Genomic DNA, 18,095 nt, shown 5'->3' with positions numbered 1-18,095 from the left:
CACTGGAACAGGAATCAATCGCAACACACGCACCGGGTACACACGCTGGCACCCAGACAGCATGGTCAGCGATATTGAACTCCAAGTTCAAGTAAAGAGGTTCCCGTTCCCACGAGACAGCAGCGAAGACGACACCAGCCACGCGAATTGTCGCTCGGTGCGAATTAGGGAAAACGCGAGGGAACCAAAGGTTTACTATAGAGACAATAAATCATTACTGTTCAGACCGCGAAGCCGTGTAGTTCATAGTTTAGTTTTTTAAAAACGAAAATTCCCGTCTCAATAATTTAACTTGTATCCTTTTGAAACCTGGCTCATTAGACCATCAATCTTCTTTAAGACAATAATCTAACATTTATTAAACTATGATCAATTCGAAACATCAAACGCGGATTATTATAAATTGAGTTGAATAAATTTTCAATTAAATATATGGTACGAAACACACAATATTTTAGAATAGGTACTCGCTATACACTGGTTTAACCAGCTTATCCAGCCCTACATTTATTTCTGCACTCTTTTGCACATCCGATGAACCCGAGTGGAAATTGAAAATCGTTTATTATGTTCATTATGTAAGTTTTCAATTTGCCCCCTTTTGCTCGCCCAATTACACCCATATTGGATTGACCCGGGAGAAATCGGATAATGAAATTAAACGCAAGGCACATAATTACAGATGCTGCACCGCATGAATGGGTTATTGTTTGAAAACTGGAAAAACTTTGGCAAATGGGGAACAAACATTTGAAAGTTTGTTCTGCTCCTTTAAAGGTAGCAAAATATTAATCATAAGTTTGTGTATTAAATTGTCTGTGATGTAAGAATGTTGAACTAGCACTACCTTTTTGTGGAAATATATTTAAAAAAAATAGAAAAGTGTATCAAAGTAGTAACTCTGGCTCATGTTACCAAACGAATCATAAAATAAAGAAGATAGAACAAAATCTTTTATCCTTCAATCTTCACTGAATTTTCCTTTTTATCTTCAACGAAAACGTCAGATTTCTGCATTTCAATTATTTTAGCACTAACGAATATGTAAATGCTCATAGCAATGGTTTTTTGTCATATGAGTTGATTCAATACTCTCAGACTATCATGACACGGGTGAGATTTTATTGAAAAAAAACTGTAAAGTGTATGTATATTAGGGTGACAGCTAAAAAATGCAAACAATAACAAGAAATTCAACCAATTTCAAATTGACAAAAATGACAAAAATGACAAAAATGACAAAAATGACAAAAATGACAAAAATGACAAAAATGACAAAAATGACAAAAATGACAAAAATGACAAAAATGACAAAAATGACAAAAATGACAAAAATGACAAAAATGACAAAAATGACAAAAATGACAAAAATGACAAAAATGACAAAAATGACAAAAATGACAAAAATGACAAAAATGACAAAAATGACAAAAATGACAAAAATGACAAAAATGACAAAAATGACAAAAATGACAAAAATGACAAAAATGACAAAAATGACAAAAATGACAAAAATGACAAAAATGACAAAAATGACAAAAATGACAAAAATAACAAAAATGACAAAAATGACAAAAATGACAAAAATGACAAAAAAGACAAAAATGACAAAAATGACAAAAATGACAAAATTGACAAAAATGACAAAAATGACAAAAATGACAAAAATGACAAAAATGACAAAAATGACAAAAATGACAAAAAATGACAAAAAATGACAAAAATGACAAAAATGACAAAAATGACAAGAATGACAAAAATGACAAAAATGACAAAAATGACAAAAATGACAAAAATGACAAAAATGACAAAAATGACAAAAATGACAAAAATGACAAAAATGACAAAAATGACAAAAATGACAAAAATGACAAAAATGACAAAAATGACAAAAATGACAAAAAAGACAAAAATGACAGAAATGATAAAAAAAATAAAAATGATAAAAATGACAAAAATGACAAAAATGACAAAAATGACAAAAATGACAAAAATGACGAAAAGACGAAATGACGAAAATGTCAAAAATAACAAAAAAATTACAAAAATTACAAAAATCACAAAAATTACAAAAAATACAAAAAATACAAAAATTACAAAAATTACAAAAATTACAAAAATGACAAAAATCACAAAAATTACAAAAAATACAAAAAATACAAAAATTACAAAAATTACAAAAATTACAAAAATTACAAAAATGACAAAAATTACAAAAATTACAAAAATGACAAAAATTACAAAAATTACAAAAATTACAAAAATTACAAAAATTACAAAAATTACAAAAATTTCAAAAATTACAAAAATAACAAAAATTACAAAAATTACAAAAATTATAAAAATAATAAAAATAACAAAAATTACAAAAATTACAAAAATTACAAAAATTACAAAAATTACAAAAAATACAAAAGTTACAAAAATTACAAAAATTACAAAAATTACAAAAATTACAAAAATTACAAAAATTACAAAAATTACAAAAATTACAAAAATTACAAAAATTACAAAAATTACAAAAACTACAAAAAATAAAAATTACAAAAATGACAAAAATTACAAAAATTACAAAAATTACAAAAATTACAAAAATAACAAAAATTACAAAAATTACAATAAATTACAAAAATCACAAAAATTACAAATATTACAAAAATCACAAAAATTACAAAAATTACAAAAATTACAAAAATTACAAAAATTACAAAAATTACAAAAATTACAAAAAATTACAATAATCACAAAAATTACAAAAATTACAAAAATTACAAATATTACAAATATTACAAAAATTACAAAAATTACAAAAATTACAAAAATTACAAAAATTACAAAAATTACAAAAATTACAAAAATTACAAAAATTACAAAAATTACAAAAATTACAAAAATTACAAAAATTACAAAAATTACAAAAATTACAAAAATTACAAAAATTACAAAAATTACAAAAATTACAAAAATTACAAATATTACAAAAATTACAAAGATTACAAAAATTACAAAAATTACAAAAATTACAAAAATTACAAAAATTACAAAAATTATAAAAATTACAAAAATTACAAAAATTTAAAAAAAATATTAAAATTACAAAAATTACAAAAATAACAAAAATTACAAAAATTAGAAAAATCACAAAAATCACAAAAATTACAAAAATTACAAAAAAAAATTCTTGTCGGTTTAAGGATTTGGACATTTTTGAACTTTTGTTATTTATTTGTTTCGTTTATAGCTCGGTGTGAGTTTTGCTTCATTATCAAATTTTTGATATTCGCAAGTTCCTTATTTTGGTGATTTTTGAGGCTTAAATAATCTGAACTTTGAGCATTTCTTCTTGATCAAGTCCTGCAATTTGCACAGGTTAGTTTTAAAGGAAATCAACAAAATATGGCCGGTTGTTTTTTTTTAATTCGAACTGGCCATTTTGGCTACCACCCTAATCTATGTACATATATAAGGGTGGCAGCCAAATGGGTCAAGTCAAATCTCGCCAATTGACCATATACATTTTATAGATTGGCCCAAAAAACTGACCTGTGCAAAATTTCAGCTCAATCGAACTTGATTCAGGGGTACCTAAATGCGGTTAAAGTTTCGATTTTTTTTACCAAAGGAGGGAAACCGGAAAAATCGAAGTTTTAATGTCGATGCCAAAAGACTTAAAAATGCATAAAACATCCAAATTTGGTGTTTTAAATCGAAAAAAAATCTGTTCATGGTACCCCCTTACGGAATTTTTGAAATTATGAAGACGATTTTTGACATTTCTTCGAGATAACACCAGATTTCAACATTTTGTGCATTTCTAAGTCATTTGGCATCAAAATTGAAATTTCGATTTTTTCGATCTTTTGGTTCTCCCTTTGGCGATTTTTGTGGTAAAAACTTCGAAAAAAAAATCAAAATGTGCGCTTTGAGGCATCTTTAAATCAAATCCGACTGTGATGAAATTTTGCACAGGACAGTTTTTTTTTTTTTGATAAATCTACAAAATGTATATGGTTAGTTTTCAAAATTCGGTCATGAAATTTTCCCATACATCCATTGCCACCCTTATGCATATGAATCATCAGGGAGACAAACTTTGAAGTGAGGAAGGGAAATTTATCACTGCTACAACTCATTGGCCAGAAAAAAGGCGAAAGAAATAAAAAAAACACAAATGAAAACCACAGATATATCAGTTTTTTTTTCTAGGTACTAGAATCAGGGGAAGGGTTCACTTTTTAACAGTGAGCGTATCTCCAGTTCTTATTTTCGAAATTGTTTACAAGGGAAGAAAAATTTCAAAATATTTTTGGGTGTTCCGACTGAAATTTGAAAATTTGTTTCCCTAGCAGGTATTACTAATAAAATTTGTTAGTTGTCTATTTATGTACGCATTAAGTACGAGTCCTAAGAAGTCTGCTTAAAACACTAAGGATAAAAGCAGTAAACACGTAAAGCCATAAACCGGTAATACCTGAACCTGTCTAATTCCCAAATTTGAGATGTGAAGCATATCGGACGAACAACGAGGACGTTTCCCAGTTGACTGGCAACTTACCCCGAAATATTCTCCACAGCAGAAGAACAAGCTCAGCAAATCTGGCGAAACAGGCGAAAAACAAATTCGCCTCCGGTGGGTATAAATTGATATTTGTTGTTATGACCATCGTAAAACGGAAACTTATACGACGGTGCTAAGCAAATCGAATGCCAAAGTTAGTTTTTCGATGGTCCCCGAAGGCCCTTCACTCAACGAGCCTGACATCTCAACTATACCCCAATATCATATAGGATTTAGTCAGAAATATCGACGGATGCACCCAAACGCACGTGTTTTCTTTTATGACACAATTCAACTAAATGGTCTTCGGAAAAAAAACCAATTCACAGCGTGCTCAAGAATTTGATGGCTCACTGAATCTCTTTCAGTACATATAGGGGAAAAGTTAGAATTTGTTTTAAAACGATTACAGTTTCATTCTCTAAATTGGAAACCCTCTATGGGGCATTGCATTTAACATTCTACTTATACAGCTATCGAGACCTCATGGTGCCGCCAATATGTATATGTAGGTATTTACCAAGTGGATGGCAAAACCGGAAGTTTGTGCTCAAGTTGGTAGAGCAAAAATGCATTTGCAGTGTTCATCTGAGCATACAGTACATACCTATATAAAGGTACATACCAACTGTTGTACAGTTTCGTGATTTCCGCTTTTCGTGCCTTCGAAGCGCCATCAGCCAGGAACATTGGGATTAAAGCGACAACGTAAGAGTGGACTTGTTCAAAAGTTCATACCTAGATCGTTGGCTGTCGCCGTCATTGACAGCAGGCGAAAATAAAGTGGAACTGCAGGAATTATGCATGCACTAAATGTTATCGGACTTTAGTGAGTTGATCGGTCTAGTTTGAGATTGGAAAAAAGCAGAAAAAGACAAATGCAGGTAGAACGTTTAGGAATATCGATGTTTGTTGGAAAGTTTCTCGTCGTCCATTGAATGCCCAAAATTTTTAATGGTTATGAGCTCTGTTGAGAATATTTTAAGGCACCCGCAAGGCCGGATTAAAGAGGGGAGGGACAAAAAAAATTAAAAATATGAAATACTTGAAATATTATAGTTTCGGGGGTCCCCGTAAACGAATGTCTCAATAATTTCACTCTAATATTAGTTGAGGGAGACTCCTAGTGTACACAGTAAACGAAAATTACCGAGTTCGGTAATTTTTTTACCGAAATCCTAACATGTGTAAATCGTTTAACTGTTCGGTAATTTTTTCGGTAAAAAATAAACGAACATCGGTAAATCGATTCTTCATTTACCGATGTTCGTTTGTTTTTTACCGAAAAAATTACCGAACAGTTTAACGATTTACACATGTTAGGATTTCGGTACAAAAATTACCGAACTCGGTAATTTTCGTTTACTGTGTAAGCACTCCCAAGACACATTCCACCATGACATGAAATCCCTTCTCCGGAATTTTCTGAACTGTTATCATTCTAGAGGTCAATCAATTTACTTTAGAAAGAAGAAAAATCGATTTACCATATTATTGTTTTTTGACGAATGCTAGAATATGGGTCATAAATGCGCCTACAGCCGTTTGACGAAATGGTTGACAAGACGACATATCTAATCAATGCATTTTGAGGGTGATAGGCTTTGAACGACAGGCATGAAAGAATTTTATGAATTTACAAACTATTCAGAAATTCATACAAGGTTTTGAAATCTTTTGATGTTATATTTTGATGAAAAATTATACGAATGAAACCAGAAACCAAAACTTGGGTAGTTTATTTCTCATTCAAATGAACTTAAAAAGTAAAACTAATTTAAGCTTTTAACTAAATAATTCAATAATGATTAGAATCTGGAATACGAAAGTGTTTTTGTATGCCCCATCATATTTGTGAAATGCCTTTATCGCAAAAACATGTTAAATAAAATAAATTTATAATTTTTATCATTAAAATTTTGAATATAAAATATAATCAACATCTTAAGAGAGAATTGAAGATCTCATAGACAGATTTGATAAAGTTTTTCTAATGGATGAACTGATTTCATAATACAACAACCCTAACTTTTGTTTTATTCTATAGAATCCTGAAATAAAACATAATTTTATATAAAATTTAAGCTTTTGCGTATGAAAATTATCAATTTTCACTCGAGTTGAGCTCGACATGTACGCATGCTGGAGCCTATTTCGTCACGTCCACCGTGGTGTAATTGGCTAACGCGCCGTTGTACTAAGTGGAAATTACGGGTTCAAGTTTCATCTTTATATTTTTGATATTTTATGTTTCTCCAATAGTTCCCATCATCTTTGAGAATGAGTTCAAAATCAGTAATTGAACCTAGATGAAAGGGAATTCTATTGAATCAATGAAAACAGGATCCGTTGTTCTAGGCGCCTTTACCCTAATTATAAAATTGTATTCAGAATAGGTAAAAAATTACCCATGGAAGAGTAGGCCATGCCTTGTTGGTATCGCACGTGTTTTTTTTTTTTTGCTCCGTTCGCGGTGAAAATTAAATTTTTGAAGTTAAGGTTGTTTTTCATTGTGAAATTGTGATTTTTTCTTGGAATTAGTGGATAAAGCATAGTGATCAATAATTGCATGTTTCATTGGATGTACCCGACCCGATTCTCCGTTGATTTCATCCACCTCAAGCAGTTGACATCGTTGAATGATCCGCTGCAAAAGGAAACACCTTTCATACTTCAACAATTGGTGAGTTCGATCCATGCTCCTTTTTATTCATTTGTTCTGAACAGATCTTCCAATCCTGGAGTTTTTTCTTGAGAATTCTTCAAATTGGAAAATTCCTAAATGCTTTTAATTGATTTATAAAGAGACAATAGCTGATCCCCCGCATTTTGCGGGGAGCACAGTGGAGTTTTTTTTTCTATTGCAACCTACTTTTTTATCTCAAGAAGTACAATTTTGGAATCATTTTCGGGTTTAATTTATAATGATGTGTTGAAATTACTATTATGATTTTAATCAAGTAGCTGATGGTACTAATTTTTTTCTCTGTTCTTCCAATATTTATTAAGAGCGAGTATAGGCGCTATATCCAAGGACAATGACAAGAGATTATGGAGCACAGAAATCCGAAACATGTGGTTTTATTAAACGTTGAATACAGGTATGATACTATTACTATTTGTCAATTGTTTCAATTTACACCGCACCGTTTTGGATTTCTGTGCAGAAAAAACTCATTTTCATCCACAGAAGGACGAAGTCTCAAGACCACAGAAAGACGAAGTCTCAAGAGCCACTATCAAGGAGCATAGAAAATTCAAAAAATGTGCTTCCAATGTAAATATTTAAAATATTTTACAACCATGGAAACGTATGGTACTGTTGTCCACGTTTCTTCTTTCCTATGTTACAGTTGTCTCTGCGTCCAATACTGCACAGTGGGCCCGGCCGAGTTAAGATGGGTAGTAAATGTACTTTTGCTACTCACCGGGATGCTGACAAGATCTGGCTGTGTATGTATCATAAACATAAGCAGGTCAAAAGTTATCCATGGTTTAAAATTGTTGAGCCAAATGGTAATAATTAATAAATATTAATAATATTAATTTACATTTCTATTCTTCATTTTGAATTCAAGGTTGATTTAAAAATTCCTTTGAAATATCTTAAATTTGGAATTATATTGATTCATGATTAGAAATGTGAATTTTAGACAAGGAAAAAATTTCCATTTTAAACTTAAAGATTTTATTCAAAACACATAGATGACGGTTGGATTTAATTTGATAAAAAATTTATTCAATTTTATTTTCAGTGATCAAAGTCAGAGATAAAACCCTTTTTTAGATTCATATTCTTCTAGTTATCAAAAAAAGGGCGAAAAAAGTTCACAATAATATTTAACTTTATATATTGAGAATACAACAGATTCAATTCATCATCACTGACAATATTTGGGAAATGGGTGATTTCTTGAATGATCAAATACGAAACTGATAAGAATAATATTAAGGAATTTAAAGATTTGTTGCACAAAGTAAAGACGAATTAAGTTTATACTGCGCATTAAAATTGAGTTTGCTACTTCGAATCATGTTTCGATATTTTCATTAATTAATTTAGAAAAAATGATCGATTCAAAAAATTATATAAAATTCTTTCTTGAAACAATTATAAATTTTCAAGGGCAGAAAAGTTTAAAATTGCAAGAATATTATGTCACCGTTAAATGAAATATTCGATCCTGGAATGGACAAAAGCATAAAACTAAGTTTCTTTTTTTCTTAGAAGTGTTTTATTCCAGAACACAAACATTCAGAGTTGAAAAACAATAACAAACTTATCGGCCTTATTGGTCAAACATTTCAAGATTATTCAAATGAAAATTAGTTGCATGAGGAAGAAATTGATGACATGTGATAAAATTGTTTCTAATCAATTTCGATTCGCTCATTTTCAATGTCCATTCATTTCTTCTAACTTTTCATCCGCCTATAATTTTCATAATTCTGAAATGCTCTCATTAAAAGAACATTACTTTCACCGATAGGTCGATAAATTAAAAGAATAAACCTGACTGATGATGTTTATAATCTTCATAAATTAAAATATAATTTGAATATAAAAAATAAAAGTTTTTAAATTTTTTGGAAGAACTTTTTCAATAAAAATGTCTTACCAAGTCGAAGTCAAAACGTCTTGATAATTAAAGAGGCTGCATTTTGGTACCTGTGTTTCAAAAATGGATGGTAGATTCTGGCGTCCTGAAATCAAATCTTTCGTCCGATTTTGTCTATCACATCTCGTATACGTAGTTTATAAGTTAAAATATAAATCAGTTTTGAGGGAAATCAATCATTCGTGCAGTCATCATATATTCTACATAAAAAAAACTGACTTTTGATTTATTCATTCAAAAAATAATATTTTGATGTTGTACAGTTTTTTTTATAAAATTTGAACGACAAATATTGTTGACATTACTGAAGTAAGTTGAAAACAAAGGCTTTATTTCAATTAACATTTTTTTTAAAATCAGCAAAACGATTCGATTTTTGTTTTGAAATATATCTTAAATTTTATTTAGATAAAACTTCTTTGAACATTCCTTAAAAATCTATTATTATACAGTATTGAGAATATAAAACAAATAGAAAACTTCTATAACTTTTTAGCAGAAATAAAAACTACTGGCGGTATTGGGCAATCGCACGCGTTTATCTCTCCGCCCGTGATTTTTTTTTAAATCTTAAATTTTTCAACGTTTTATAAATATGTAAATATCAAAATGTGCCTAAATGTGACGGATGAGATAAAGTTTAAAAGTGTGCACCGTATGTTCCGTGAATTCCTCGTGAAATAAGTTAAATTCTAAAAGTTGCTAAACGGGTGGCTGCGTAAGTGACAATAGACGAACCAGCCAAAGGCTGAAAGTCTCTTAGTCCTTTAATGTATAGTGTTGTTTTAAAACAACACTTCCCAAAATCAAAATATCTCGAAAATGCGGGGATATTTTAGAGAGATGTACTGACAAAAAATATTCTAGAGATTTGAAGAAATTAGCCCATGGTATATTTATTTCGGCATTTCAATGCATATGTGAGATATCGAAAAAAGTATGCGGAATAATCTCAAAAATATATTTATTTGTTTATTTATTTATTTTTTTGACAAAAAGTAGTTTTTGTATAATCGCTGTTATTTCTTAAGATCTGAAAATTTAATAAAATTGGGGTCTTGGGGTCTTGGACCCTTAATTGAAGATATCCCCAACTGACCGTTCGCTATTCCTTTCTGTAAGAAAGCCAAAAAATGTATTCAAACTTATAAAACATGATTTTCAAAATAAGGAAATCTGAACTTTAGCAAATTCGTGGACCTAGAAGCCTATATTAAAAACAGGGTGGCCAGCGAGTTTCCATTTTCAAATTCCCGGTTTTTTCCCGGTTTTCCTGTTACAAGATTTATTGACCGAACGAATAGACATTTTATGATATTTGTATGTGAAAGTGTGTGAAAACTGAAAATTTTCCGTGAATCAATTTTGTAATTCGAAAGTTATTAACTACTGCAAAAAAAGCGGCGAAACTTGTTGGATTTCGCAACGATAATAAAGTATTTCAACATTTAATGTAAATGAGTAAGAACATAATTTCTGAAAAATGTCACCTTCATCTTAGTCTTTGACAACAACTTTTTCCAACTTTGATAACTTCATTTTGGAATCTTGAAGCACCGCATTGTATCATTTTAAAACCACATTATGATATCATGTGGTACATCTAAGTTTACGTTCCGGATCTCAAATTCTCTGGGCTATTTCAAAGATCCTTCAACTATTTATTTAGAACCGAAACTTCCACTTGTCAATAAAACAACTTTGGTTTTCAAAGGTTTCAAAAATATTTCAAACTATTGTGACTAAAATATATTTCCCGAGACATTTAAGGTTAATTTTTTTTCGTGAAAAATATTAAAGAATATTTGAAATGCAAATATTTTGTCATGTTTAAACTGCGGGGAGAATCAATAAAGTTTAAAGTATATTATTGAAAAATCTTATGAATTCTTCGAAAAATCATGTTAGATATGTAAGAATTGGACGCAAAAAAAGAGATTTATTGTCATCATTTCCTCCATACCATAACTCTGAAAAGAACGAAAAGCCCATAATAATGTCTTAAAATGAAATCTGTAATCATAGTACTGTGTACTGGTTACTAAATTATGGATTTAGATTATTAGTTTCATGGTTTTGGTTTTATTTTTGTTCTAAAATGAGTATGTTAAATCCAGATAATGAGTCTAAATTTTGAATCTCAAGTTTAGTTATATTTTAACTTTTTGAAATTTCATTTTGAATCCGATTTCAAAGCTTGAAACTTCAAACTTATACTAGAACCTTTTTAAAAATTCACCTGAATTTAAGGTCCACCTTCTGACTGAATGAATGATTGAAGTCTTATCCACAGAACTTTATTCGACATTCTTCATTCTGAGTTATGAATGAAATCTGTGTTAAGAATCTAAATTTGAAATATCATACTGAGTCTGAATTTTTAATCAAATTTTTCTATATCAATTCTGAATCCCCAATTTGGATTCTGAAATAAGAATTGCGAACAATTCTGGCTTTAATTTCTAACCTTCGTTGGAAAAGCGATCATTGAAGAATGGAAACAGGCATAAACTTTTCCCATTTCGTATTTCATCAAAGAACTACAATTAACATCTTTATCAATTTTTTGATAGAAAATTACTCTTGATTAACTCCAACCTTTCAATACGAAGAATTTATATGGACAATGTGATTTGCACTGCATACGGTTTTTCCCGGTTTTGATGTCAAATTCCCGGTTATTTCCCGGTTTTCCCGGTGCTATTTTCAATTCCCGGTTTTTCCCGGTTTTCCCGGTTTTCCCGGTTCGCTGGCCACCCTGATTAAAAAGGGAAATTGTGAAGCAAAACTTGCAGAATTGAGAATCCATTCATCAATTTTACACGCAAACTTAATCCTTATAAGATGTAGCAATGAATGAACGAAACGTAGAATTCTAAGAACAATTCTTAATCTTGTTTTACAAAGTTTGTTCATTTTAACAGCCAAATATTCTGATCTTGAAAATCTTTGTATTGTTTTTGATTTTTTATGAATGAAGAGAATAATAAAAAATGTGAATTACTTAAAACATTTCAGATCCATACTTATGTGTATATCCGAGTTTGAAAAAATGACAAGATATATTTGAACATTATTATGCTGAAACTTGTGAAAAGTTAAAGTTTGATAGATACCATTCGAGTTGCACTGCATATGCGTTCGTATTTTAAGCTTTTAAAGTTTCAACTCACTGCAATTTTCCCATTTTATTTTTTCTTTCCAGATACCAGCAATTTCCAGTCGGAGAAACTAAAACGCATCCAAGTGGAAAAACTTCTTCGGGTTAAAATCAATTCCACTTCCCATCCACCATCGAATCACTACTGGAAAAAAACGATCCGGGAAAGAAGTTTCACCATTGCACAAGGGATCTCTACTCGGAAAGCTACTTTTACCGGCAGCAGAAAATCCTCGGTTCAACCCATAAAGTTAACAACTCCCCTCACGCTCAACGCAATCGATTACCCTATTTTGCACCGGAAGTGCATAACGTGTGTGTGCGTGCCTGGAAACACATCATCAACTCAAAACGTTCCCGATTGAACCCTGTTCAGCCAGGCAGAGCCGAGACCGGAAATAGCACTTTTCCGGCAATTGCTACTGAAAGTTAATCAAAGTTTATAAAACCGTTTTCGTGATCCAATCAAGTCTACAGCAGCTGACATTTTGAACAGCCGACAAACTACCTACTAACTATTGCTCAAAAACAACAACAACTATCGTTATACTAAAAAAGCGTGCTGAAATCATCCATTCGCTACAGAACAAAAACCAAAAAAACATTGTGCAGGAACCAGGTCCTCTTAGAAGGTCAATGCAAAGATGGCAACCCCACCGGACAGTCCCATCGAGGAGGTTGTGTACGAGCTGGAACCGACGAGGGCCCCCAAGCCGATTCCGGTGGCCCTCGAGGACCTCTGCAGACTGACAAAATTCACCCGCCAGGAGATACGAGTCATGTATCGGGGCTTCAAAACGGTGAGTAGCTTTAGCTTATTTTCCTACTGGAATTGCGTGCACAATCAGTTTTTTGGCGTTGACAGGACAGGACAAGAGAACTGTTTCATAGAAATGGCATTTTTCGAGCATTCGAAAAAAAATGGATCCAATTAAGGGTTCGGAAAAGGTTAAAAAATGCTCCTCGGATAATTCAAAGGGATCCGGTTATGGTATTTCGCTTCCATTTTTTGGTTTCATTCTGCTTGTTACGCTTTTTGACAGATTGGTGTCGTCATAATATGCTCATTGCTGGAATAACACAAACATGACAAAGCAAATCTCTTTAGATGGTCTTTAAATATTCGCCGAATGCAATTTTGTATCTTTTAAAAATCTTCAAAAACTGGGAAGTGAGAAAAACACTTCAATTTTTTTCATTAACGAAACATGTAAGCAGCGATTTTTCAAACTAAAAAAAGCAAGTTAAAAAAATGGAGCCCAAATCAATTTTTCTTGTTTCTTTAACAATGCCTATAACCAGCAAAATACGGGACTTGTTTTTACAATATGCTGGCTACTTAACAGACCAGCTATAGTTTGCTTTAATTGTCTACTTTACTTTGAAACCCCGGGCATGGCCGAATTAATCCGGGGAAACTTGAAAGTTTACCCTACAATTAATAATACATCGTTTTTGTAATTCATCTTATAAAAAATTTTAGGAGTTCCCAACGATTGTGATTTAATTATCAAGTATTTTCTCCACATTTAAAAACATATTATGGCTTTTTAGAAGCTGGAATAATTTTTTCTTAGCTTCGTCATAATTTGAATATATTGCAGTAATTTTCAGTTTCTACAAGAAAATGCAGTACAGAACATAAGGAAAAACATCTACCATTTCATTTAATTAACTTAAAACTTATTAAATATAATTATTTATGAGGATTTTCAAAAATATGCATTTTATTAGTAGATTCATATGTTTACCTTAATTAACCAAAAGACTTTAAAACATACATAAGTGAAAAAAAAACTAATTTTTTCTCCCGAAAAAATGTCTCAAAAGCCCATACAACTTCAAGCTCGTTGAGCGACCAGCGATGAGATCTTCTACTTGAAATTTTGAGTAAGAATGAAACTAATGAAACTGGGAAATCAGAAATCAGAAGCTCAATGTAAAAGCATAAATATGAAATTGAATAGTGCATGTTAGCCTATGTTAGCTATTCGATCATTACTGAAATTGCGTTGGATTATACACTCTACACTTTTATTTTTTTCAAAAATCAATATCTCAAAAAAATAACTATAGGTGCTTCAATTTTAGCCGTTTGCATATTTGCAATTTGAATTGAAATTTATCCTGATTGAACCGAAATTTTAAATTTTTGTTTCTGAGAAAGACCTTCTTTTTAAAAATTATCCTCTACTAAAGTAAATATCCTGAATTCATCATACTGTTTTCAAATTAAACATTGTCAATTTATTTTCAGCAAAAAAAGATTATCATTCAATTTATTGAGATTTTCGAGTTTTGTGTTGTTTCTTCAGTTTCATCGTTTTTCTGAGTTACAAGAATTCAAGATGTTTGGATTCCTTATCTAATTTTTTTATCATTATTGATTCGGAGTTTTGAACATCTTATCTCTATTTAAATGTAACTTTTGAAAATTTAGAAAAAGAATTTCAAAATTGTTTCTGTTTTTAATATTTGATCTGATGAGAATCATATTCTCAATTTCTAATTGTTATCCGCATTATATTTTGAAATTTTAACACATTTCATGAATACGTTTTTTTGTGTTTTCAAGATTCAAAATTGTGAAATTATTTGATTTTTGAATTTCAAATTGCAGTTTTATTCTCAATTTGGTCTTTGAATTTAAATTGAAATGCATTTTAAAATTCTTGATTTGAAACTATGTCTTTAAGTTGAGACACTAAATTGTGGTTCTTGATAAAATCTGATTTTAAATTTTGAACTTTACTCTTGAACTCTTTACCTCTATCTCCATGGAATTTAATGTTAATATGCTTCATATGCTTTTTATTTTGAATTTTGTGCCTAAAATTTTAATATAACTTTTCCATTGTCAGAGGGAAATTTTCGAAGGTGCTGGGAAGTATTAGAGAAACATGAGGTATCAAAGTAAGAAAGAATATAAACCGTGAATATCATGAATAGTTCGAAAAAGATACAACGGCTCACCGGCAGGACTTGAACCCGCAATCCCCGCTTCAGTAGGGAAATATGTATCTATTTAGCTCCTTTGCAACACATTCCAAGCGATCAATAATATGATGAAAGAAATAATTCGTAGGGGAGAAAGGGGGAATTATGGGCCACTTTTTTTCTTTGCTTCATAATTTTTTTATTATAATAGATAAAAAGAAAAAAAATAATGGAAAGGTTTGCTACATTTTTAGGGTATCATTAGGAATTTTTCTTATTTTTTCCCATGTTTTGACTGTTTGAAAAAAAGTTTTTTTTTGGATTTTGAAAAACTGTGAAGAAACGTGAGCCACCAAATCCAAATTGACTAAATAACGTGCCAAGTTTATGAGTTGACCCAAAACTGAAATTTTATAATTCATTTAGTTATTTTAGAGCAACTTCAGATGAGGAAATAAAAACGAGAGTTGTGTAAGATCGAATAGTTCTTAATTCCTGGCTTGCGAACGTTTTGGCAAAATTCCTTATATAGGGATTTATGTTCGTCTCTATCGCATTGGAAAAAATGGACAAAATATTTTTCACAACTTTTTATTTGGCATAAGAAAACTTTGCAGATATTTTAATTTCAGAAGGTGTATAAAAACATACATATAAATGTGGCCGACATGATCCACAAAATGTGGCCCACGATTCTCCACCAGCTATGATTTGCAAGTTGGTTGCGTTTGTGTGACTTTATGATGTTTCATCAAAAAATCAAAGATCATAAGCGTATGAGCATATTTTTGTTATGTACTTTAGGTCTTTCATGGATGCAATTTGCGGGTGCTTGTTTAATTATGTAAGTACATTTTTCTACGCTGTTATTTGTTCTGTAAGATGCGTATAGGTTGTAGCAGGGCCGTAGGAAGAACCGACTCATGGGGGGTTCGGTGACTGATTTTTACCTATGATTTTTTCCCAACAATTCACGAATACAAAAAAAACTGAAACAAATTATGTTTGTATCTATATGATTATTAATTTTTAACTACCGTAAACTGGGTTTTAGCCATTTTTACCATAAAAATATCACTTAAACTAAACCTCAACAAAGAAAAAAGTTGAACTTTCACATAAAACAACCCTTTTGCTTCTAAATGGTTAAATTTGATCAGGAGAGTTGTTTGTTTCTGAGCCTTCGAAAAACCAGATATTTTAAGATTTTAAAATTACATTATAGGTAAAATCAAAAATCTTCTAATAAAAAACCAAATTTTCAGATAGTTCAACTTTTTACTAATTTAATGATGATTATCTGCAAAAATTTCATGTTGATCAAAGTTACCCCGGTGATCAAAGCTCCCCCAGTTAACGGTACTCAATTATAGTTTTCGTATAAAATCGTAACTATAGAAAAGTGGTCCTTTGGAACAAAAAATTCAATTAGCTTTCAACGATGGTTAAATTTTTTGAACTTGTTTAAGGGTCTGGTAGATCAAAGTTATTTGATTTGAGCATAAAATAAATTCTTTTTAGGGAAGCTTTCAATTTCTTTAAAAAAAAACTTATTCTCTACTCAAATCAAACAAGCTCGATCTTCCAAACTCTTTTGCACGTTCCAAGTTTCTAACCTTTGATGAAAATAAATAAAATTTTCGGAAGAGACTATGAGATATAAAAAACATTCCGGATCAAATTTGCTTGATGTAAACTTGAACTAAAATTATTATTTTTATTTGGCTTCAAAAAAACTGCAATATTAATAATGTATTTAACAATACACCGAGAAAATACAGGATTTTGTATAGATATTTTAGGTGAAGATCAGATATATATTTCTTTAACAGCAAATATTTTTCATAAAGAATCAATTCCATAATGAAAATCGTGTGGTTAATTTTGTTAAAATATTATTTGGGATATTTTGCATAAAACAAAACTTAGAAAATTAACTCAAACTCTACTTTATATTGATGATCTGATTGATCGATTGATTTTTCTCGGTGATCATTAGAAAAAAGGGAAGGATAAGGATTATTAGTAATTGCGGTAATCAAAATAAAAAAAAACTTTATATTTGTGATTTTATGATCATTAAAATTCTCATTCACAAGCTCAATCTTTTTCTGAATTTTAAAACTCAATTCTGAGCCTGATTTCAAAAATTGAATTTTGAATCTGTTTCCGAATTTCTATACGATTTCTGAAATGTACAAAAAATACGTTTTCCGAATCTTAATTCCAGATCAGAATTTTATGAGCCAAGTGTTAGAACTCTTATTCATATATTTATATATTTATATATTTATATATTTATATTTATAAATCTTTTATTTGAATTCTGTAGTGCTGGTTTATCTTAATTCATTATTTCAATAATTTATTTTTAATCTGTTTTGTAAATATAAATTAGAATTTGAATTTGGATCCAAGTTTTCTATTTTGGATCGCCACTTAAGAGCTTTAAATGTTTAAATTTTGTGTTAGAATAAAGTTTAAAGACTTTGAATTTGAATATAAAACAAAATTCTTCTTTTTTCATATTCGGAAATCTATTATCAAAACATTGAAAATACATGCAATTTTCGAAAAAAAAATGATTCTAATTTGATATAAAATGGAAAACCGAATTTGAACCAGGATTTTAAAACAGCTTTTCACTCCTTATTTCTTATGATTATTCGAACTGAAAATCGAGAAACCTAAACTTGATACAGAATCAGAAATACAAAAATATGTAAAAATACAATTTTGGTTATGGGAATATGGAACCAGAACCTCCAAAATGGGTTTAATTCAAAATTAAATATTCAGACCTGAATTTCTATGATAAGGT

The 18,095-nt window shown here is 30.2% G+C and overlaps 1 protein-coding gene across 1 annotated transcript in view; it reads left to right on the top strand.

The window, feature by feature from the left end:
• LOC129754620 (Kv channel-interacting protein 1) overlaps positions 1-18,095 on the top strand; it is a 127,060-nt gene that overhangs the window by 97,243 nt on the left and 11,722 nt on the right. Inside the window, exon 3 of the mRNA XM_055750783.1 lies at positions 12,383-13,137. Coding sequence (XP_055606758.1) covers positions 12,982-13,137 — 156 coding nt within the window. The 5' untranslated portion in view covers positions 12,383-12,981. The remainder of the gene's footprint in view (positions 1-12,382; positions 13,138-18,095) is intronic.

The sequence above is a fragment of the Uranotaenia lowii genome, chromosome 3 (genome assembly GCF_029784155.1).
Source record: "Uranotaenia lowii strain MFRU-FL chromosome 3, ASM2978415v1, whole genome shotgun sequence".
In the NCBI taxonomy this organism is placed as follows: Eukaryota; Metazoa; Arthropoda; class Insecta; order Diptera; family Culicidae; genus Uranotaenia; species Uranotaenia lowii.
This window is presented reverse-complemented; position numbering and strand designations above follow the sequence as displayed.